This window comes from Benincasa hispida, chromosome 2, assembly GCF_009727055.1.
Source record: "Benincasa hispida cultivar B227 chromosome 2, ASM972705v1, whole genome shotgun sequence".
Classification (NCBI taxonomy): domain Eukaryota; kingdom Viridiplantae; phylum Streptophyta; class Magnoliopsida; order Cucurbitales; family Cucurbitaceae; genus Benincasa; species Benincasa hispida.
The window spans coordinates 47,606,032-47,631,250 of NC_052350.1; the positions used below are offsets into that span (position 1 = coordinate 47,606,032).

Below are 25,219 nucleotides of genomic sequence, written 5' to 3' on the forward strand. Positions count from 1 at the left end.
GAATCGTTTTCTAGAAATTGGGGGAAAATATTTATTATTAAGTACACATAATAATCAAGTTTTTATTTTGGTCTCTATACTTTAAAAAAGTTCATTTTAGTCATTGTACTTTTAAATTTGGTTCATTTTGGTCATTGTACTTTCAATTTTGGTTCATTTTGGTCATTGTACTTTCAACGTTGGTTCATTTTGGTTCTTAAACTTTTTTTTTAAAAAAAAAAAAAAAAGTTACTATTTTATCTTTTAAAAGTGAAAATGAATGGACTAAAATGATAACTTTTTAAAAGTATAAGGATCAAAATGAATCGAAGTTAAAAGTACAATGACTAAAATGAATATTTTTAAAGTATAGGGACAAAAATGAACAAAAGTTGAAAGTATAAAGACTAAAATAAATAATTTAAAAGTATAAAAACCCAAACCAAAGGTATAAGGACTAAAATAGTATTTAAATTTATTTTCAATATTGAATGGTTTTTTTAAGTAACATTACAGACGTAATCTCAGAATTTTGACGTGAATTTACACTTTAGATTTTAGAATTTGATAAAACAGTTGAACTTTTAAGGTTTTATTCGGCATAAGATTTAAATATATTTTTAATAGATCAAATGATGAATTAGACTCCAAATTAAAAGTTTATGAACGTTTCTTTTGAGAAACCTTTATTTAAGCAAGCTATTTGAAAAACAAAATTATATTTATGAATGGAAAAAAGCTTCACTATTTATTTTAGCAAATTTATAGATAAGACAATAGAGAAACGATCTAAGAAATAGTACGTTTTAAAAATATTTGTAAATATGACAAATATTGAGGAAAATTTGTATGGATGACCCATTTTTTGGATCCAAAATATTAAATTACCCATTTTAAAAAAATAATGTCAATTAACCCTCTGCTGACATCATCGTCATACCAAATTACGTAAATTGCCCTTACCTCTTCATCTTCTTACATTTTTATTGAAAACCAACCAAAACTAAAAAGTCTTCATTCAAATTTCCCACAGCTAACGACTTTGTATCGTTCATAAACTAAAAACTCTTTAGAATCCATCATTTTGGCTTGCAAATGATTCCACTACCGCCGAAAAATCGAATCAGATCGGTAAATCTTTCAATTTGTGCCTGAAAATGTCTTAAATTAATCGGTAATGGGGCTTTGTGGGTCGTTCTGGGTTTAGAAATACTGTGAACCTATGGTTTTTTTTTTTTTTGGTTCTCAATATGTTATGTGATTGAAGATGAGTAGAAAGAGTTTGTGAGCGAGATAAGTGAGAGTGAAATCAGTAGAGCGATACTAGAGAGAGCGACACCATAAAGTGTGGGTCATTCTGGGGTTTAGATATACTGTGAACCTATGGTTTTTTTGTTTATTTTTCTGGTTTTCGATGTGTTCTGTGGTTGAAGACGAGTAAAATGAGAGAATTTGAGCGAGATAAGTGAGAGTTACTAAAAAGAGCGACACTAGAGAGAGCGAATCCAGTGAGAGCAAATCCAGCGAGATTTAAAAGAATGTTTTTTTTACAATTCTTTTTCCTGAAGTAGTTTGCTGATTGAATCTTTATTTCATGCAGAAATGATTTAAGATGTCAACACGTTTCAGAATACCCTTAGTCGACCAATTTCCCTGTCAAGTAACGAGCTTAGCCCACATTGCTAATGCAAACAAGATTGTGGAGGAGAAGCTTACCCCAAGGCAGTTAGACATGTTCAAGAGAACAATTTTTGGGCGATTTGTAGACGTTGACATGGTGTTTAACAACCCAATTATCCATCATATGTTGCTAAGAGAAGTGAAGAAGACGATATCTGACTCAATGTCATTCTCTATTTTTGGAAAGATCGTCACTTTTTTTAAGGATGTTTTTTTGTTGATGATTGGTTTGTGGCGATCCCCAACACGAGTTAATCAGAATGAGCAGTCCTCGTATGAACTTGCAATCAAGTATTTTGGTAATCAAGTGACGAAGGACACCTTACATATCCGTCTACTTGAAGAAAAATACAAGGAGTTGGAGTTTGGAAATGATGAGGATGCTGTGAAGATCACAGTAGTCTATTATACTGAGGTTGCAATGATGGGAAAGAACAAACAAAAAGATGCAATGGACCTCAAATGTTTTAAGGACGTTCAAAACTTAGAGTACTACAACAGTCTTGATTGGGGTACCATTATTTGGGAGAGGACACTGGATGCCCTAAAGACTGCATTGAAGGATGAGAGCAGTCTATACAAGATGAAGGTGAAAGAAAATAAAAATTATGTTGTGAAGTACTCTTTGCATGGATTTCCACAAGCGTTCCAGGTAAATTTGTTTAACATAATAATCGTGTTGCTTAATTTAACATTACTATTGTTCTTAATATATGTTAAATTTTATTTAGGTATGGACATACGAGATCCTAGCTGCATCAGTAGCTGGGAACATTGCGGAGCGAAGGAGCAAGGTGGCTTTGCCCCATATATTACGATGGTCATGCTCCCACTCAGAATCCTTCAAAGTACTCGAGAGAGAGATATTCGAGTCTAACAATGTACGTTTATTCTATGCATAATATATTTATCTGGTTGTTAAATTGACATTAACCAATTTACTGGGTTGTTAATGCAAGTAAAGGTTAAAGAGGGTACTGTCATGACAGATGCTGAGAGGGAGTTTCGGGATACCCTAGTTGATAGACGACCTATATTTGATCTAGGTGTGGATGATGATAGTTCTGAAAGTGGCAATAGGTTGACTAGTGATGGGGGTAGTTCTGAAAGTGAAAGTGACGGTGATGATCATCGTGGAGATGACAATGATGAACGTGGAAGGGTGGAGGGAGGGGATGAACACGAGCATTATGAGCACGAGGATGCTGAATGTGGAAGGGTGGAAGGAGGGACATACACACCTAGTGATGATATGTTCCATGATGTGGTGGGGGATGTACGCGATGAGGACGAGTTGAACCCACCTGGTGTCTATCTTGCAGACTCCCATAGAGAGCGATCTATGGATGAAGAGTGTCCTGAGTGTGCTGCCCACAGGGAGGGAGCCAATCCCAACGATTTTATTTATTCATATCTGTGGACCTTGACAGCTCACTATCGAGGTTGGATGGCCGTATATCGACTTTAAATAGTCGTGTATCCAATATGGAAGAAAAACATGACAGACATGAAAGGAAAAATGTCGGCCATCCTGTCACTGTTGCAGTCTATGTGCAAGGTTTGCATTTACTATCATTTTATGCCTTTACGTGTTTAGTTTTTACATGTTCGTGAACTCATTATTTTACTTTACAAATTGAAGGGTTCCATGGTGAATGAAGAGACGACAAGGTCACCCATTTTATCTCGGGATCCTGATACCAATAATGTGACTGCCTCCGATACTTCCATCCCCCTGTAGAGCACCAAAATACCACCACTTCACCTACTCCCATCCCCCCTCTAGAATCCGATACCACCATAACATCACCAACTGACGTCGAACCTATAAAGGTTAACATCCTACAAACAGAGCCCAATATGTTTACTTTACTCACCATGCCACATACAGAGGCCGACATGTCTGACATCCCAGAGGCCGACACTTTTGGGATTGTTACGACCACAGAAGAAGTTACACTGATGACTAATTTATTGATCAATAATCTTTGTTTATATTTTTATATTTCTTGATGAGTAACTTTTTGTTATTTGTTTGTGTAGGAATCTCGAAGAACTAGTCGTAAGAGGAAAGTTGTTGATAATATACACCTCCAGCTCAAGTAAAGAAGAAAAGTGTGGTTTATATTTTTATATCTCTTGATGAGTAACTTCTTGTACTTTTATTGACATAGTAATTTTTTGTGTAGACCAACTTTATTTTATTTTATAAAAGAAAAATTTTCTACCTGGCCTGACATGTGCATGCACAAGTTCACCATCTTGCCAATTGGTGTAACGGTAAATTTTAATATATTTTGTTGCGCATAATCATTTTACTATGGTATATTTCGTTACTTAACTTTTCATTTTATTTGGCAAAGTCACCTTAATGCTCGTGGCGGAGTATTTAAACGAATAAAGAATAAGACACTTCTGGAGGGTGCCCTAGCATGGGAGGATGAAGACACGTATAAGGACTACGTCACCAGTAAATTTGATGTCAAATGGGCAGATGTGGATTTCGTTTATATGACAATGAATATCAGTGAGCACTGGATGGTCCTTATAATGGACATTAACAGAGGCCACATATTCGTGTTTGATTCACTTCTGTCATACACACCAATGACAAAGCTGGTGAATTGGCTAGAGCCATTGACTTTCACAATACCATCCATACTTCACTACTGTGACGTGGATCGTCCAAAGCCGGACCTATCCACAGCCTGTTGGAAAATCTCGCGATCTATGAACGTCGACATATAACACGGGTCGCTTGATTGTGGCATCTTTGCAATAAAATTACTAGAACACCTGGTGACTGGTGCTGATCCGTCCGTAATCACTCAAGAGAAGATGAGTGAATATAGGATGCAGTTAGTGTGTCAATTATGGGCGAACATTCCATATTTTTTATGTGTATAGAACACGTATTTTTTATTGTATTTTTTGTGTATGTAAGAACATGTATTTTTTATGTATATAAAAACATGTATTTTTTATGTATGTAAAATATGTATTTTTTATGTATGTAAAACATGTATAAAACAATTTTATCAAAGTTCAAAGTTCAAAGTTCAATATTATACATTTTATCAAAACATGTATAATTGAGCTACTGCTCTTTTCATTATATCAATAGTATATAGAACATTATATCAAAGTTCAAGGTTCAAAGTTCAAACATTGAGAGAGCGAGATTTTGAAAGAGCGTGAGATTGAGAGAGTATGAAGTTATTGTTTTTTGTTACAAGTATGAAGATTGAGAGAGTATAAAGATTGCTATTATAGAAATACTCCAACTTGTTATTGTTTTTGTTTACAAGATGAAAGTACGAAGTATGAAGTGTTACAAGTATGAAGTATGTTAGAAGTATGAAAAAGTATGAAGTATGTTACAAGTACGTTAGAAGTATGAAAAAGTATGAAGTATGTTACAAGTGTGATGTATGAAAAACTGATCAATGGTATTTATAACAAATGAAACGTTTCAAGTTAGTTATAAACTAAACTAGATGAAAGGTGTTTGTGTCACGGTTTCTGGTATTTTCAGCACGTTGTACGGTTGTGAGCGGTTCACTATAATTTTGGCGGTTATGCCCATAATTTCCACACTAACCACATTTCATTTGTCTGCGAAATTCTCCTTTGGATGGTATTCTTCTCACTCTTCGTCGCCCGACTTGTGCCACAAACTTCGGAGGAAGGATAGTCTTTTTTACATATCCAGGAGGTCTTTTCCATTCAGATATGTGGCCAAGTGGATTTATAGGCTCCGCATCCGTAGTCATTAGAGAGTCCACTGTATAAAATCGACTGTAAAGACTCTGGATGGGTATATTTCGTTCCTTGGCAGCAACAATTGCATGCGAACACAGAATACCAAGTGATTCGAATTTCTTACACATGCATTCCTTCATGTGAAGATTGACAATACTGTCCAATCGATTATCTCGCACGTGGACCCGATAACAATCAATAGGCTCAACCCGATATTGTCTGCCCTTATCGACCTCACTTGCCAATCGAGTTTCACAGTAGTCAGAGTGCAATGTCATTCGAGATGCCTAGTAATTCCTCTATTCATAGAACCACGATTGGAGCATTCCTCTAACATGTTCAATCAAGCATACTATAGGTAATAGTCGATACTCTTTAGTTAATGAATTGAAACACTCTGCACTGTTGGATGTCATGTTATCATATCTTCGTTCTATTTGGTAAACCCGTGCCCACCTTTGAAGACCGATGTCTTCCAGATATTTCGTGACAACACCATCTCGAAAACTATGAAGTTGTTCCCATTTTGTTTGGAACTCTGTCATGCGAAATGCCCTTGCTGCATCTCTAAATATCCCAACAACCGTGCTATCCTTAAAGTTTGTAACAAGATTTTGTTCTATATGCCATGTGCACAATCCATGAAATGTCGTGGAAAAAAAATGCACGAATAGCATTGCTGATAGATACCATCTGATCAGATACAAACACCAAATTATCGGGTTCTTTGATACTGTATTTCAAGTTTGACATAAACCATTTCCATGATCGATTGGTTTCATTGTCTACTATTGCATATGCTAGTGGATATAATTGATTGTTCCCATCTATAGAAACCGCAACCAACATGGTGCCTTTGTATTTTCCTTTCAAGTGCGACCCATCAACAATTATCACAGGCCAACAGCTTGCAAAACCTCTAATACAAGGCCCTAATGCCATAAACATATACTTGAAATGCACCTCATCTTCAAGTTCGATCTCAAAGACTGTACCTAGATTCTCTATTTTTAACGCTTCTCCATAAGCATGTAGTATGGAGTATGAGTATTCTGGAGTACCTCTAGTGAGATCATACCCGGCTTCCCTTGCACGCCACGCTTTATCATAACTTATGTTCACGCCATAATCTCTCCTCATATCCTCAACAATATGACAAGGTTTATAAATACGTCCCATTCCTGTGAACTTATCTTTAATCAACTGACTAACAACCATAGCAGTTGCTTGTCTATGGTCGTGATTTAGAATTCCAATGGAACATGTGTACGAACTGTAGTACTTTGTGATCTTGAATATATCAGACCCTTCCATTTTCACTGCATGAAAACTCCACTTACATGTTTCCCCAATACATTCGACAGTGAACAAAGATTTGGTTGACTTCTTGACCCTAACTTCAAAATTTTTGTTGATGGACAGAATAGATAATCTCATTTTCAAGTTATTTTTGCTAAAAAATAGTTGACCAACTTCAACGTCCTCTGTCCCAAATGAAGAGGTACCAGACATAATCAACTCTGTCCTATGACTTGAAAACACATATGGTGGAACCACTGAAGCTACTATAGAACGACGCACATCTGCATGATCATGATCCATTTCATTCAATTCTGTTGGTTGCTCATTCACATCCACTAAAGGACCACAACTTTGCTCTAGATGACACAATCCATATAATCGAATCTAGATGGTCTCTCATTACCAACAACTGAAGTACCATCCAATTCTGAATTCAATCTTGCTGAATTAGTGCAATCGTTGTCTAGTGATAATTTGATGATACAGTGTTAGTAGACAATGGACCATCATCCTCTTCCCGACGAAACTGTTATGATTCCTCATATTGTCTGTCCATAGTGGTATTATCATAACTAACATTTCAAAACCTCATTCTAATATTTTCGTCTTGATTCGATTTCAGCGTTACAACTAACTGAAGTCTACTAAGCTCTTCTCGGAAAAGAAGGAAGCGAACATCATCATCATTCCTTATGTATTGTGGAGGGGCTTTATATTCAAGCTTTTATTTAACTTTCAGTATAAGATCAAACTCTGAAGAACTGACATTTGTAACCCTGTAAATGTAAGATTTAAGTCATTTATACTTCAATGTATGAGGCACAATGATTCCTGTCAACTGTCCCCCAATATACGAACTTTCATTCTCATCCCAATCATCCCCATAACGAATAAGTAGACACTCTTCTGTCATCCTACAAAGCAAAAGAAAATTTATCATTAAGTTGTACAAGCAATTGAAGTGTACTTTCGCTCTCTCTTAATCTCGCTCTCTCTCATAATCTCACTCTCTCTTAATCTCGCTGTCTCTCTTACTCTTGCTCTCTCTCCCAATACAAAATTTCATAATGCTACATTTCCAGAAATAACACAACAAAAATAATTAAACAGACTCAAAATAATGAGAACACTTTCCTGAAAAACTTGTTCCGTTCTGAAAAAGTCTCGTCTTGGAAATCCCCATTCGAAAAACCTCCGTTCAACAAAACACCATCAAAAACCAAAGAAGTAATCACCGTTGAAATGGAGTTTAGAGTTTAAAGAAATCACCATTGTATTCTGTTTAGGTATTATTGATTTGAGGCTTCCGTCATGAAAATTGTCAAATCATTTGTACATTGACGAGCATCACATCAAACCAGGGAATTTCAAGCGAGAGCGAGAGTGTTTAATCAGACGAGAGCGATATTTACCTCGTGAGGCTGGTATAACGACGATTTACGTAATTTGGTATGACGATGATGTCAGCAGAGGGTCAATTGACATTATTTTTTTAAAATGGGTCATTTGACATTTTTAGACCCAAAAAATGGGTCATCCATACAAAATTTCCAAATATTGACCAAAGAAATGGGTCATCCATACAAATTTCCCAAATATTGACCATTAACTATTGTTTTATCTTTTTTAAAAAATCCAAGTTTTCCTTCTGTACATTAAGACACCATCTTCTTCTTCATTTTCTATTTTTTCCCCTTTTTTCGATTGGTATAAGTGTCGGAGCTAGAGCTGCGCGTAGGTGGGGACGTCAGTGGTGCAGGTGGTGGAGTTGCTGGTGAAAGAGTCACCGGTGGTGGGAAGCGGGAGGTGGAGTCACCAAAAGTGAGATTTGAAATTTGATGCCGATTTGAACAAGAAAGTTGCAGCAGCGCCAATGAACGTGAGGTGGGGTGGCCTTCAGATGGAAGAGACGAGAGGGAGGGCTCGAGTCGTCGAGGACGACAACAACATCTGAGCACAGGCAAAGGGTGGCAATGAATGACGTGCGTCTAACGAAGAAGATGGGTTTAGGGTTCAAATGTGAGAGACTTAGATAGCAAAGATTGCGAAATGAGGAAAGGGACTACTCGAGGGTTTTGTTTCCATGGTATTCCTCGAATTGAAAACTATCATTAATACCTACTATTTGTGATGCTAAGCCATTGATAGTTATTATCGATGGTGGACTAGGCATGGATTTTTTAGTCTTTTATCAATTTTTATGCTATATTATTTTATCATTGTGCTACATATTCTATTATTTTAGACTTGAATGTTATTTATGCAACTAGCCCTTTATTTTAGGCCTCATTGTAATAATTTTACTTTTCAAACTTTTTAATTAAATTTATATAAACTATAAGTGAAGATAAAGATTCAAACTTATCACTTTATTCTTGTAGTTCAACTATGTAGACGTGAAGGTTCAAACTTTTATTTATCTATTTAAGAAAATGTATATCACTTTAAGGTGTGGAACTTTAGGTTCAAATATATAACCTCAAGAAAAACAAATGAAAATGTATTTATTTAACTTAGATTGAGTTGACTTATTCTATTTTTAGGGTAATTGTGATAGATAGTACTTTTAGGACTAATAAAGAATTAAAAATATATCAAATCTATCCTAATAGACCCCTATTTACAATATATTGATTACTCATAGATTTTAAGAGTTGGATCTAAAATTTGCTATATACACAAATTCTTTTATATATATCTACTAATACTTTGGACCTAATTACTAGAGATATTTACAATATAGAAGTTATTTTGTTCTTTAACCAAAAAAGATTGCAGGAGTTGTTAAAGCCATCTTTCCTGTCCATTTCGTCTTTTGTTTCTAGTTTTTAAAAATTATGTTTCATCTCGAGATGAATTCTTTTCCAAATTCCAAAAACATGTTTTCAAAAACTTTTTTTTTAAAAAAATTTTCAAAAATTGTCTCATGGGTAAAACATAGATAACAAATCAAGAAATTTAGAGGTGGAAAGAATAATTTATAGACTTAATATATATAATATATATATATATATATATATAAAACCAAAGAGTTACCCGACAACATGAACATATCTGTAAACATATGTTTTCTTTGGAATTGGAAGTTTGAATCTCTGCCTCATATATGTTGTTCTAAAAGCAACAAGTATTATTTGCAACTCAATCAGCATATTAATTGATCCCAAAAGTCAAAATTGGAAATTGCAAGTATGGTTTCTTTGAGTATCATGAAACTTCTAAAAGAAAAGGGGGAACAACATGACCTTTCCATTGAAGATCTCTCTTGAAACTGAGAGGTGCAAGCTTCTGAAAATGAAACTAGAATACTAAGAAGACTCTTCATGTCCAGTATCCTTGCTTCACTATAAATGGACTGTTCCAGAAACATAGGAAAAAATGAAGGTCATTACATCTTCCAAATATCACCCTTGCCCTTTGCTTCCCATTTGAGTAGCATGAAGATGTTAAACCTCTTTAACTCTTTTCAGTTATTTCGACCCGTATCGGACGAGTTTACCAACATCTTGATCCCGCTAACCACCCGACTTCAGCCTCCACATTAGTACAGTAACTGGATCTTGAACTAAAACCTGTACCATAAGGTTGAAGAATTCTGTCCAAAAATGAAATGATGAATGAAGTGAGCTCACACAAGACGGTTCCTTTGCAAACTGCATTGACAACACAGATCCATGACCCTGCAAGTGTCTAAAGATGACGATCTTTTGTACTTTTGATGAACAATTTCAAGGTTGGGATCAAACCACCAACTTTTGGGATGATAATAGTTGGCATCTTATCGACTGAATTATGCTCGAGCTGACTAGCCAGAGCCAGCAAGTAGCATAGATATAAAAAAATATATAGCTGCTGCTTCACCTGTCAATGCAGAAAAATCTGGAGTTAAAGGATCAAGAAGTTTGTTTCCTCATGGCTGAATTATGAAGGTTCAGTCTTGCTTGCCTTTCTCCAACTTGGCCAGTATGGCCATGTTGACTCTTCATATGAGGTCATTTTCTCTGAATTCCCCATACAAAATATTTTGAATGAATTACATTTTAAGCCTAAACTATCACTTTTCAAGTCTATTTGGTCTTCTGAATAGTAAATTCGAGTTTTGCAAAAAATAGGTCCAATTAGTCCAAGGTTTCCATGATTTAGGATCAAATCAAAGATGAAAATATCTGTGGATGTGTCAATATATCCATAAATCGAAAGGTTCGATATGGATATTAAATATCCAGGGATATTTCTAACATTTTTATAAATGCTCGTAAAACATAAAAAATATCGTTGATTTAGTCTAATATGAATATGATTACTAATAACAATATTCATAACTTAGTTTTGGAGTAAAAACAACTTAATTATTAATATAAATAAATTTTATAAATTTCATGACTTACATAAATTTTGTTGATATCAATATCCTATCGATATATCCGTCGATGTATCCATAAAATTCAAACTTTGATATCGATATTGACATCAATATTTTAATCCTTAGACCAAATAAACCTGTTTTGTAACACTCAAGTTTAACATGAACTTCCAAAAATTCGACGTCTATAGATACAATGTGAAAACTCTTATGGACTAAAAATGTAAATTTTCAACATCTTTTAAAGTAAGGAAGCCTATTCATATCACTCATCATAGTTAAGAAAGGAAGCCTATTCATATCACTCATCATAGTTAAGAAACTTACCCCATTCCTATTTCCTCCTGATACGACCTGGCCATTTTCAAGTGCAGAATTAGCTTGCATAATACTTGATAAATCCCATCTAACTGAGGATCTGACTCATCTCCAGCCATGAATTCATACACTCTGTTATTAATTTCAATAAAGCTTCCACCTGGAGCCTTTTTCACACCTGCATTTCTCATCACCTTCCTCACCATCCCAGATTCATTCCACCTTCCTAAAGCAGCATATGTATTGGATAAAAGTGTATAATTCCCACTATTTTCAGGCTCTAGCTTAGCAAGATGCCTCAAAGCCTGCTCTGCGAGCCCAGCATCCCTATGTGTATTGGAAGCAGCAAGAAGAGACCCCCATATTGCTGCGTTTGCTTCAAATGGCATATCGTGAAGCAGTTTCTGTGCCTCTTGAAGATAACCAGCACGAGCCAGCAGATCAATCATACAGCCATAGTGCTCAATTTTTGGCAAAATTTTGTACATTGACTGCATTCGATCAAAACAATAACGACCCACATCCACCATCCCAACATGGCTGCAAGCAGATAGAATTGCTATGAAAGTTATTTCATTCGGCCTAACTTTTGCCTTCTCCATACTATGGAACATGTCAATGGCTTCTCCTCCAAGCCCGTGAAGAGCCAAGGCAGCAATCATGGTGGACCAAGTTATGACACTTTTCTGCTTCATATTCTCAAAAACTTCCAGTGCTCTTCTTATGTTGCCTGATTTTGCATACATATCTATAAGGGCGTTGTATAATGGAACAGTCCTACACAAACCATGCTTTTCAATATAGTTATGGATCCACTCCCCAAGCTCGAGAGCTCCCAGATCAGCACAAGCTGAGAGCACAGCCAACATTGCAATTTCATCAGGCTCCACTTCCTGAAGCTGCATCTTCCTGAACAGCTCAATCGCTTCATCGGGCCTATTGGTCTGTACATACCCAGCAATCAAAGCAGTCCAAGATATCACATTCCTTTGAGGCATTTCGTCGAACACTTTACGCGCCCTCTTAAGTTGTCCAACTTTAACATACCCAGCAACCATAGCATTCCACAAAGCCACATCCTTAAAACCAGCAAAATCAAACAGCTTACGAGCATCAGAAACAAACCCACAAGAAGAATACATTCGAATCAAAGAAGCGACAACATTCACATCCATATCCAAAGCTGAAGAAACCGTCTGGGTATGAATCTGCCGCCCAACTTCAACGGCGGATAACTGAACAACAGCCTTCAAAACAAATGGAATAGAGTAGGAATCAGGGCGCAATCCATCAATCTGAATCCTGGTGTAAAGTGAAATGGCATTAAGGGGAGAGGAGGTCTGAGAAAGGGCTTTGATTGCGGTGTTGTAGAGACGAAGATCTGGGTGGGTTTTGTTTGAGAAGACGGAAAAGGCGTATGAAGAAAGGTCAAGAGAGGAACAAGCGTCGATGAATCGGCTGAGAAAGAGATTGTCCTGATCGAGAGCTCTGTGCAACATGAAGCCATGGATTTGATAAAGGTGAAGAGGGTGGCGGCAGTTGCTTAGAAGGGAAGTGAATGCAAGAGGGGCTGTGAAAATGGTGGGTTTAGCGAAGGAAGGAGACGATTTGCAGAGGAGGGAGAGAGACCAACGCATTTCAAAGCCTACATTGGAGAGTGAACTCCATTACCAAATGGGTTTAACAAAAATGCTGTCTTTGTTTTGTTCGACTTTTGACGATAATTATTATTTTCTTTTGAAAAATAACTCCTAACCTCCCAACGTAACTATTTTGTTTTTGGTATCGAAGATTAAGTCATACTAATTTTATTTTTGAACTAAAAAGAGAGGTTAGGAGTTATTTTTCAAAATAAAATAATAATCATCGTCAAAAGTCAACTTTATCATTGAGATTTGAATTTTGTTTAAATTTTATTCTTAAGTTTCAAGATTTAAACTTGTATTCTCAATTTTCTTTTTTTTTCTTCTAAATATTCACTTCAATATTTAACTTCAATGTCTATTAATTAATTTTAAATAATTACAAATAAAAATTTTAAAATTAATTTTAATAATAAAAATGGTGAATTTTAATTAATCATAACTCTTTTAAATGAAGAATATCTTTAAGATGTTTTGGGCCTACTTTCTATTTGGTCCATAGTTTCAAAATGTTATACATTTAGTTAAGTAAGTTTTGAGTTTTTTTTAAAAAAAATTAATTTCTACGTCTCCAAATGTTATAATTTTACTATTGAAATTTAAATTTTACTTCAAATTGGTGAAAGTGAGTATTTGGTGAAAAATCAAGATTAAAAGTGTAGATCTTGAAACCCTAAAAGTGAGTACATACTATATGCTTTTTTTTTTCTCAAGGTGAACCATAGTTCAAAATTTCGATGGGAGGAAATTTTGTATTTCCTCCAAAATCTCAAAATTTTGAATTTTCATTAATATTTCGATATTTCCATCAAAATTTTGATTTTGTTTACCAGCTACCTCAAGGAAAATGATGGGAAATTTTTTTTTTCTCTTTTACCATAAAAAATATTTATTTTCAAGAAACCACTCATTTTCATTCAAATATTTTACGTAGAATTTTTACCTCAAACTCAAGTTAATGTGAGTTCACTAATATTCCTCTAATTTTTTTTAAGCTCTATCTACTCGTAGAGTTTTCTTTTTCTTTTTTTATTCTCTATTATGTTGTGTTATGTTTAATATTATGCTCTTTATATCCCTCCTATATTTAATGTTATAGTTTTTTTATTTTGTTTATGTTATGTTAGTTTAATGTTGTGATTTTTCATTTTTGTATTCACTTCATTCTATAATAACAATTTACAATTATTTTATATGCACATATTTTGTGTTCTTTACTTTTATAATTAATTTTCAATATTTGATATTATTTTGTAAATATTTTCCCCCCATTTTTTTTTCAAATTTTTGTTCTCACATCAACATTTACACAAATATTTTACCATTTACATCTAAACGTTGTCTTATCTTATAGAAATGATGACAAAAAATGGTCAATTAAGTCTAATTTAGCCATAACAAAGTTTTATTAACAAATTATAACAATTTCCATAAATTTCTACAAAAAAATTCCCGAAATTTCCATCGATGGCCTCAATATTTTTATCGATATCGATATTTCAAATCTTGAGGTGAACCATTATTAAAAGCCAAAAAATATAAAATAAAAATTGAAATAATAAATACTATATGTTGGTGAGTGAATATCATCAAAAGCACTCGAGATGCTTCTAATATTATCGAGCTGACCTATGAGAAAACTCATGTTGGTATGGTTCGAACCTAACATATTATGATACCTAAGTTAGCAAACGAAGTGTTCAATCGACTAATCACTAAAAGACGTGTATCTTAATGACTAGAGTTGTCTCTTTATTTATAAATCCTTACTTCTACATTATTAAGGCTCGTGTGTTGTTGAAAATGTCAGCGTCGAGAGAATATCGAAACAAAGTATCTGAGCAATAGTTGACTCGACTTGCTCATTACACTATACCTGCACATCACTAGGTTGAAATTCACAACACTTTTTGAAGAAAAAAATACCAACAAACACATAACATGTTTAAGTACAATGATAAATATGAAATAAAGAAATCATTAACTATTTTAACGAACTCACATGTTTCCTTTTGCTACAAAAATCAATTCCCTTCAAATAAAAGTTTCTAAAAACAAATCATAAATGAAAAGAATGAAAAGAAAAATGATTGTGGTTTTTCTTCTTACAGAGTAGAGATCATAGGATGCAGCCATTGGCCATTGTTATCTGAAAGGCCAGCCTTTGACCGAAGTTGACTTTGGAGATTGTCAATATTACCCTACAGTGGGTTTCACAGGTACTGAAAAATCATCTTCGAAATATGTTTCTTCTTCTTCTTCATCTTTCATTGTCATTTTAATTCCAATTTAAACTGTTAAAAACCCAAAAAACCCCATCACAAATCGTTCATGTAATCTCTAACCCTAATTTTGCAGAACCCTTTTGCCAAAATCCCTTTTTTCTCTCTATTTCCCCCATGGGGTTCACTTCTTAGATCTCCCATTTCTAGGTTTCTGATTATTTTCTAGTTTCTCGTTTGTATTGAAGTCATTTGGCGGGGTTTTGCACCGATTTCTGTTCAAATCGGGGTTTGTTCGTTTCAATTTCTGTGTATTTTTCGTTTTTTTTTTTTTTTTTTTTTTGTAAACCCAATTGGAGAAGAGATGATGCTGATTAATTGAATCACGTGGAGCTGATGTGCAAAACACTGCAGGTGGAACACAAGCTGTTCTACTTCGATCTGAAGGAGAATCCCAGAGGTCGATATCTGAAGATTTCAGAGAAGACATCGGCTACAAGGTCAACGATCATTGTTCCTTTCTCTGGGATTCCATGGTTCTTAGATCTCTTCAATTACTATATCAATTCTGATGACCCGGAGGTTTTTAGCAAGGAATTGCAGCTGGACACAAAGGCATCTTTGTTTCTCTTCTTCCTCTCTTGCTTTTTTAGTTTACCTCTTTGTTCTTGTGGTCAACTTTTGCCTTTTTTGTGTACTTATTGTGCCTTTCAGGTGTTTTACTTTGACATTGGCGAGAATAGGAGGGGTCGTTTCTTGAAGGTAAATTTCTTTTCCTGCTTACCCCTTTTGTTGTTTGTTTCTTTTTCTCCAGATTCCAACTTTCTCGAATATCCGTTTTTTTCTCTCTTGAAAGTACTCTCTGCAGTTTGTTTGTTTGATTCTGCCAAATTGGTGTTGGATGAATCTGCATAGATTGGAGAATGGGATTGGTCTTGTTGGTCTGGAATTTCACTTAAAATTTGCAACTGTGCTTCAGAAAAAGTTGATATCTTTTCTCCTGATGATTTTGGTACTGAAGTTTTTCTTTGGTTGAAGTTCTACTTCTGCCCAGGTTTTTCAGCTTTCAGGTTCTATATTATGGCTTCTAGTGGCCAAGCAATTAACTCTTATCAGAGGAATAGAAAAAGAATGAAATTAATTGAACTTTGAATTCGTTATGTAGTCATATTACATGTTCTGTGTCCTTTTTAAGAAAAGACCATTCTTTACTTTCTTGACGACTTTTATAGCTTCCATTTGACAATACTTCCAAATGTGTTCTTTCCAAATATGAATTATACTATGATTAATGGAGACTCTTGAACAGTATGATTTGACTTTTTGACTAACATTGAACTTGGTAAAATGAAAAGGTTGAATAATTTAAAAATGAGATTATTCAGGAATACACACTGAATGCTAAGATTACACACATAGGCAGGGGATAGGCCTTCAATTCAAATCACGAGATTCTAATAGCTTATATAAGAGAAGGGTCCCACGTCCCCTATGTTTCATTCTATTGTGGAAGCTTATTTTCTTCCGGATGATTAGAGAGATTTTTTTTGGGAAAGCATTGAAATCAATAGGCCAGGGAGAAGGAATGAATAGGAGTACTATTCTGTTGCCGAAAAGAGCTTCTTAGCCAACACTCACTAAGATAGATTGCTGGAGGTTCCATTTTTTTGTTAATGGGAGTTCTGGGTATCGGTTTATTCTTGTTCTTTCCTTTTATCTTTTTCCTTGTTTATTTTTTCCCTTTGAAAATATTTTTCACTTACCTGTCTGGTTCACTTATTCATCTGCCATAGTTATGATAAGCCATTTGCAAAATACATAGGCTTATGAAACTGAAAGCGTAGTAAACAAAAGGCATGAATACAGTTGGCACATGCCTGTTCAAATCATTAGCATGAACATGAGAAGGACATAGATCGTAGATCATGCTTTGTTAGTATATTTATTTTTATATAATATATAATGATATTAATTCATTTGGTCAATTTATTTTATTTAAAAAAAAAGTTATATGGAACTTGATAAACAAAACACTGTCTAATCTACACGAGACCTTACATAATGGAGGTTCATGTTAAAAGTGAAACTAAAGTATTTACATGCAATTATATGCTTATATAATGAGTCCATATAAACTAGAAAGTTCCATTTCAAACATTATTTACTGAATTCTCCAGATTTTATCATCTGCGACAATGTAATAAGGTTCTCCATCCATTAGTTTTACTTCACTTAATCACAGCCTTGTCTAATTTTTCTCATTCTAATTATATCATGTGTGTTTCCCGTCTTGATTTTGGATGCATAGAAGGTTATAGATGTGGATATATTACCCAGGAAGTGTGTCATCCATGCTGCATATGCTTCCTCTAGAACCAATTGTGGCCACTAATACATCATAAATTATTCATAAATCATAGTCATGCATGGCTGTGTGCAACTTAATTTTATTTCTTTTGAAGCATGATGTGTAACTAGTAATCTAGTGCGTAGTCCTACTCCTTGATTACTTGCTTTCAGACCGGATGGTGCACATCTGGCATTAGGGTAGTTTGGAGTGAAGTGGGTTAAAAAGCAAACTTGAGAACTTGCCAACTAGGAGATTTCATAAATGGAGGATGAAGCCACCATTTTAGCTTTTCGTTCTGAATCTGATGATAAACCTATTTTCCATCCAGTATTTGATTATTTGTTATATAGAGCATGTAAGCATTTCCTGCACACTTTAAGTTCTCCCTCTGCACATAACTCCTTAATTTTTGTTTTTTAACACTGCTGTTCTCGAAATATATTATTGGACTTCAGTAATGTGAGTTGTGACTAGACATTGAAACTAAAGACATGGCTTACAGTTTGTTTGAGTTATCTATAACATTTCTCAATTCTGGGATAATACCTCAATACTTGATGTGTTACTAAGTTAGGCCAGGCTTGTATTGATTGTTGGAAGTATTTTCTGTCTTCTAAACCAGAAACAAATTTCTGGTGAAGAAAAATGCATGTTTTAGCTGTTCTCAGTGTTGTGATAGATATTCTCCAGGAAATTATAAAGAGAGAAGGAAGTTCTGAAGTAGAATAGTTCATCCCCTTTTTGTCTACAGTAACCTGCTTTTTAGACGTTCCATTTTTTCCATCACCATCTTTAGCCAGCCATTACCACTTTCTCCCCTATCAAGGAGCTGATTTACTGTGCAAATTAACCCTTACAGGCTGCCATTGTGTGGCAGCAGACAACCACCTCAAGCTCCATTGCCCCTTCATACTAGACATCCCAGCAAGCCCTCTTTTGATCCATTTGGAGCTGCATCTTCACGTGTCAGTTCACGTAAGTCAAATCTTAAGTTCACTTATTCCAAGACTTAGCATGTTCTGTCCCTTGACTTTTGCTTGTTGAATCGACAGTAAGCTTCCACGTGTGCTACAGATCTCCATTTCTCCCATGTTCCTACTTTAGGTTATTAATTTGTTTGAAGTTTCTTTAAACATAGATGTGAGTGTGATGTGTAGTTTTATGAGTGTCAATCAACTTTCTGTATCTGATATGATCTTTATAAATGGCTACATATTATCATCAAGCTTGTAACTGATTCCATCGTGTTTTTTGGAAAATACTAGTCTGGATCTGAACCGTCTGTAAAATCCTTGACTACTTTGAGCTCATTTCAGCTCTCATTATTCTTATTTTGATCATAGAAAAATTAAAAAAATTCCTATGGAAGCTTAGTCTTGGAGCTGTTAATACTGCTAATTGCTTACAATGTTGAATGTCAACCTGGTGCATCATGTGTCAATTTCATATTGAGTCCCCAGCTCTTTGTGCATTGCCCTTATGTTTCTCATTTCTGGCCTATTATTTTGAAAGCTTTTGGTTGGTCTTTTAACTTGTTTTAATTACACTTTCGACATTCTAGCGTCTCTTTTGACGGTACTAAAAAGATGGTTTGGTTGACAATTACACATGCTTTCTTTTGGATTCTTTAGGGCGAGCGCAATAGTTGACTTTCCAGAGATTCTTTTTCTTCTTTTGATAGGTTTATGGATTTGGTTCTGTATACAATTTTTTATTGGTGCAAAATTAAGCACCCTTTTCTTCATTTTAGTTTATCTTATTTAGTTTCCAAGTGGAAATATTTGTTGTCAACCTGGTTTATTTTATTCTGGTGATGGGGTTTCTCCTTATTTCATTTATCAATTAGATCTCTTATATATTAACAAAAATTATGTTACAGGTAAATACAAATTAATGCTGAATGATTCGAATTCTGGAATTTGAGGGTAGATAATTTGACCTCTTCAGCTATAGACATTATTGAGTACATTGTTGCCCTCTTCTAGATTGTAAGGCTTAAGATTAGGATTTTGGGAATTAGGCAACTCCTCCATCTAATCTTATTATTCTTCTTTTGTTTAACAAATATTGGTGTTTTGGCTGAACTCTTTTCCCTTTTTTCTCCTGGTGCCTCAAAAAAAAAAAAAAAAAAAAAAAAGGATTTTTGAAATCTGGTTTGTGGGGGTTGTAAATAGAGCTGGCTTGTGGAATTTCAAATTGTGTCAACTGGGCAGGTATCTGAAGCTTCGGTTAGTAGAAACCGCAGCACCATTATCGTTCCTGCCGGAAGCACCCGGGATGAGGGATGGTCTGCATTTCGAAACATTTTGGCAGAGATCAATGAAGCATCCAGACTTTTCATACTGCCCAATCAGGTTTCTGTTGCTCATGTCCAGCTTCTCATCATGGATTTCATGGGCTTACTTCCCCCGATTTTCTTTTAACACAACTCGTGCTGTTTTCTTTTGCCTAAACCAGGAAAATTCTGAACATTCAGAACGTCTTGTCGGACTTTCAGATGATGTAGGAGCAGGCTTCATATCAGGTCATAGTAGTCAACCTGGTCCAACCTCTGACTTGAATGTAGATAGACAAGTAGACTTGTCAGCTCAAGATGAATTGGGGAATCTGGGTGTTTCAAAAGTTATCCGAGCTGATCAAAAGAGATTCTTTTTTGATCTCGGAAGTAACAACCGGGGTCATTTCTTGAGGATTTCTGAGGTAATGATCAAGAAAACTAATCTTAAGAGCCTGAATTTGATGCCTATTTAATCTGTTTCTGTCTGTCTGAAACCCCGTGGTTCCTCCAATCAGTTTCTTGGTATGAAATTCACCCAACCGATATCGGTTACAGGTTGCAGGGGCAGATCGATCTTCAATCATTCTCCCATTGTCGGGTCTTAAGCAGTTCTATGAAATAGTAGGACATTTCGTGGAGATCACCAAAGACAGGATTGAAGGAATGACAGGTGTGAATGTTCGAACTGTGGATCCGCCTCAGAGATGAACTATATGGTTCCGCCCCAGGGGTCTGTGGTTATTCCTTTTAGTGTTTGTGTAGATCTACACGCACGCTTGTGTTCGAGTAGGGTTCAAATTGTGCACCGTGTGGTTTGATATTTTCCTGTCTTGATTTTCTAGTTCAAGTCTGAATAATCCATCCTGCTAGAGATTAGCAGAGGCTATGGAAAATGCTTGAGAAGCTTAATTATTCTTCTTCCATGAATAACAAAAGAGAGAGAGAGAGAGAGGGGAAAGAGATATGCTTGTAATTGTTCACTTTATAATAATGGTGAGTTCAGTGTGTTTTGTTCATTTCAGTTGCTGCAATTTCTAATGATTTTAACTTCCATTTCCACCCTTTTCTGCTTTGTTAGACACTTAACTGTCTGTTATGTAGCTATTGGAGAAAGGGTTTCAATTTTAGGATTTTACAAAATAATTTTGGTTGAGTTGTAGACTGAAATGTAGATAAATTTTATTTTTTTAAGACATTACAACTCAATAATTTTTTTGTAGAGTTCAACCGAACATGGAGATGAAAATTCGAATCTTTTGCCTTTCGACTTGGGTATGTATACCTTATTTAGTTAAGTTATAGACCATAACATCTTAGATCCTGTTTTCTAAAATCGAAAAGTGTTTGTGGATGAAAAAACTTATTCTCCTCCCTTAGGGTATTTATATATTTGAATCTCAAGAATGGCTTTAGTTCGTGATAAAATAAAATAAAACTCTAGATAAGATGAACATGCTAAAAATGAAGTCAAGAGAAAGATGAAAAGTAATGAATGACTTGCAATAATAATCTAATGGAAAAAAAGTACACAACTTGTATGAAAATAAGAAACTAAAACAGTGTATAAAAATTATAAATTTCATAGCGACAAACTATCCTAAGCCCCAGAGTTTTCACTATCTTCCTTCTTCAATCAACTCAACTTCCTTTGTCAAGGATGGTTGGGTCTTAACATCCTAAGTCTTTCAATAAGGGTGGATCGAATGGGAAAACAACCCAAGCTCACACATACTACACAAAAATAAAAGAACAAAATGTTTGAACTGAAAATTGGAGGGAAAGCATCGAAGATGGCTAGAAAAGTGTGTCTTGAATTTTTGCTTCATGCCTTATTTATTGTCTTCATGTTAGAGTTTCTTTTAAGATCTTTTTGAGACCTAAAATGGGTAAGGATCAAGGATATTTGATATGTTCACATGAATTCTTTCCAATTTCACAAGATTCATTCTTAATTTAAGCAAAAAAGATATACCAAAACAATCCAATACTTACGTTTTTAGAATTAAATATGTCATATAAATGAGGCTTATCAATTATCAAAATTGATTTGATTGTCTTATGTTACACAAATCCTATTGTAAGTATGGAATCATAAACTGTTAAACTAACTCGCTAAGTTGCAAATTTTGTTTTACTGTTATTTACTGCAGTTTTACCTATTATTAGGGTCAACAACTGCATCTTGTTTTTCCTTTGTAACGTGGTGCACCTTCCCACCTTCTCCGCTCTTCCAAGATTCTCTCATTTTCAGTTTTTCTCTATTCTGTGTTTGTTGTATATATAGATGAGGCTGGTAAATAAAATTGTATGGAGCTTCCCAAGTTTTTTGCTTTTCTGTTAATTCTAAATTCTTTCTAGTAATAAGACAAGTTTGCTAAAAGTAATTGGAATATGGAGAGTTTTTTTTGCACCAAGCCTAACTCAGTAAATAAGACATCGATTAATATTTTAAATAAAACCTTAATTAATATTTCAAAGTTGATGGTTATAATTAATATTTCAAATAAAACATTAATTAATTTTTTAAAGTTGATGGTTCTAATACTTATTTCAAATAAGACATTAATTAATATTAATTAATATTTCAAAGTTGATGGTTCCATCTCCCATGTTTGTTTCTCGCTCGTCTTGATACTTACTTTTGCTTTTGTGGACTCAACACTTGCAGATAAGAAACGAGTAATGAGAGCGCATGACTGTTTTAAAGACCGAGGTGGAATGAGTTTTCAGGATTTTCATCGTTTCAATCAAGCTTTGCTAGCCAGGCATACATGACATATTTTGCACTTGATAAATCCCTGGTATTTCAAATTTTAAAAGCAAGGTATTTTTCACACTCGATTTCTGCTTGCATGTTTGGGTCGTCGCTTATCTTGTACATGGCGATGATTTTATGTCGTGTAGATCCTCTTCTTCGTGAAATTCACAAATAGAACTTTTTTGTGTCTTCTACACTCTCCCAATTTTTGCACGAAGAAGATAAAAAGAGGAGAGAAGTTATTTCCCTCTCTTTAGTTTAATTTAAATTTAAAATTAAATTAAATAATAAAAAAATTATTATACATAATTATATCATATATAATATATAACCTATAGTTTTTATATTGTATCAAATATAATATAACCGGTAGTTTTAATTCTCTCCCACAAAAGACTTTTAATATAAAACACATTTACATTAAATTCAACTACATGAATCCAATTCATATGATTAACATCTAAATCAAATTCAAATATTTATTTCTTTTAAAAAGTACTTAATATAATGTATCAAATACATTATAGTAATTATATCACATATAATTAAAAAATTAATCAATTATATCATATATAATTAATTCCCTCAATTAATTTGAATAATTCAAACTAATCCAAAAATTGATTCTCATTAAATCCCGTTGAGCTATCGAGGGGACCTCATGGACCAGTAGTTTGAAGCTCCAACCATACGTGAATAATTAATTAAACTCTTTAATTAAATTATTTACTATTCGTTAACTGTCGGATACTCCACTAAAGACCGACAACTGCACTCTTTGCATTATAGATATATTTCTATGTCCATTGGATATAACTAATCAACAGTACGATAACCCTTCACAAATTGCTCGTAAGTACAATTGGGTCAAAATTACCGTTTTGCCCTTTTAGTTATATTTAACTCCTTAAGTACTATTGATCTTTCTAATGAACAATAAATCATAGTCCAACTATGATCAAACCCCTCTCGGACCAGGAAAGGGTGTGGTGTCACATTGTTCAAGCTCTAGAATCAACCTTTAAAGCAATTTATCTACTTGCCCCAACAATGGGGAAAAAGCAAATTCCTCTTATGTAGTTGTGTTTTCAACTCCTCAATCAGATGATCCCTAAAATGGTAGACTTGTTGAGTCGGTGATCTGGTCACTCTCATCCATACAAATCAAAGGACAGTTCTCATAGGCAGAAGTTCACAACTCACTCAGGATTCAAATCATGTTATCTATGGTCATCCTATTGAAATGTAAGTCTCTATTATGAACGACGTTGTATAATGAAACTAAACATTTCGTGGTCCGATTTTATACAAACACATTTGTATAGTATATCCCCGCTTACATGTCTTCACATGAATGATTAAGATCAGATCATTTGTAGTACTTTGTAACAATTGCAACACCTACAAAGTGGGCTATACTCGTAGTGTCACTATGATAAGGTATCCAGTCTTATCCATCTACTATAGACCATTTAGGTTATCACTAAAACATGATCCACCCATATGTCTCTACATACATGTTTAAGCTACAAGATAACTCTGAATGTTAGTTTATTGGTTTGTGGTTAATGCAACTAATTTTGAAATAAAACATCAAATGTTTTATTACATAAATAAAATGTTTGTACATTACAATTACAAACTATAGAACTCTACGAGATTTAGGGTATCAATCCCAAAAATCTCCCACTTGACCTAAAGCTAGTGGGGTGTACAGTGTAAAAGTCAAACTATAATACAAAGTACACAAAACAATATATTAGGGCACAAACCGCCCAACTAATCTCCCACTTGCCCTAGTCTAAACGTGGCCTGTCCCATAGACCCATACTTTGCAGGTAACTCTCAAACACCTTAGCCGTGAGGGCCTTAGTAAACGAATCAACAACCTTGTGCTCCAAAGCTATCTGCATGACGATCACTTCTCTTTGATGCACAATCTCTCAGATGAGATGATACTTTCGCTCGATGTTTTTGCCGCGCTTGTGACTCCTAGGCTCTCTGATATTAGCTACAACACCATTATTATCACAATAAAGTGTGATGGGCTTTTGACATATCTGGAACAACTTCCAGATCCGTCAAGAATTTTCTGAGCCAAATGTTGGTTTATAGAAACATGCAGCATAAGAAAATAGGATCATTAAGCATTCTAATTCCTCAATTTTGACATCAAATTAAACATGTTCATGGGGTATCAAGAGGGTTTCATTACATACCTTTAAAGATCCTCTTCTTTAACGAAATACAACTGCAATATTCTCCAATTCAGGTCATGGATCACCACTACAACTTCTCTACTACTCTCTAGGAGCCTTAGATTGAGTTGTGGGACTAAAATAAAGCTTAAACTTAGGGAAATTGGAGGAGAGGTTTTCTGTTTTTTCAGCTTATTGAAGAACAACTTCTTCAACCTTCAAAAACTCAGCAATTCAGCAATTGCATGTCCTTTTCAGCTGAATCTCTTTTTTATTTTAAACCATCCACCCATGCTTTGAAGTCTTCATCCCATGAAGACATCACCTACTTGGTGGAATTAGTGAATTATGGTGATTATGGTGCTT

At 34.6% G+C, this 25,219-nt stretch overlaps 2 protein-coding genes and 2 long non-coding RNA genes across 4 annotated transcripts; 3 read left to right on the forward strand and 1 right to left on the reverse strand.

The window, feature by feature from the left end:
• Nucleotides 1-3,097: 3,097 nt before the first annotated feature.
• On the forward strand, nucleotides 3,098-3,806 carry LOC120070856. Its single transcript, XR_005480036.1, has 3 exons — nucleotides 3,098-3,217; nucleotides 3,302-3,492; nucleotides 3,703-3,806. It is a non-coding gene; the product is annotated as an uncharacterized LOC120070856 (long non-coding RNA).
• Nucleotides 3,807-9,784: 5,978 nt separating this feature from the next.
• On the reverse strand, nucleotides 9,785-13,114 carry LOC120070565 (pentatricopeptide repeat-containing protein At5g56310). The gene is made up of 2 exons (XM_039022355.1): nucleotides 11,414-13,114; nucleotides 9,785-10,584 (listed from the first exon to the last, which is right to left on the reverse strand). Exons 1-2 carry the CDS (start codon nucleotides 13,039-13,041, stop codon nucleotides 10,581-10,583), a joined length of 1,632 nt encoding a protein of 543 aa, XP_038878283.1. The 5' UTR covers nucleotides 13,042-13,114; the 3' UTR covers nucleotides 9,785-10,580.
• Nucleotides 13,115-15,650: 2,536 nt separating this feature from the next.
• LOC120070844 (transcription factor Pur-alpha 1) lies at nucleotides 15,651-20,918 on the forward strand (the record flags this gene model as incomplete). Its single annotated transcript, XM_039022730.1, has 5 exons — nucleotides 15,651-15,884; nucleotides 15,984-16,031; nucleotides 19,833-19,973; nucleotides 20,077-20,319; nucleotides 20,453-20,918. Coding segments are annotated over 5 exons (819 nt in total), but the record flags the coding sequence as incomplete, so codon positions are not given.
• LOC120070845 lies at nucleotides 16,038-19,810 on the forward strand. The gene is made up of 2 exons (XR_005480035.1): nucleotides 16,038-18,594; nucleotides 19,499-19,810. It is a non-coding gene; the product is annotated as an uncharacterized LOC120070845 (long non-coding RNA).
• Nucleotides 20,919-25,219: the final 4,301 nt, after the last annotated feature.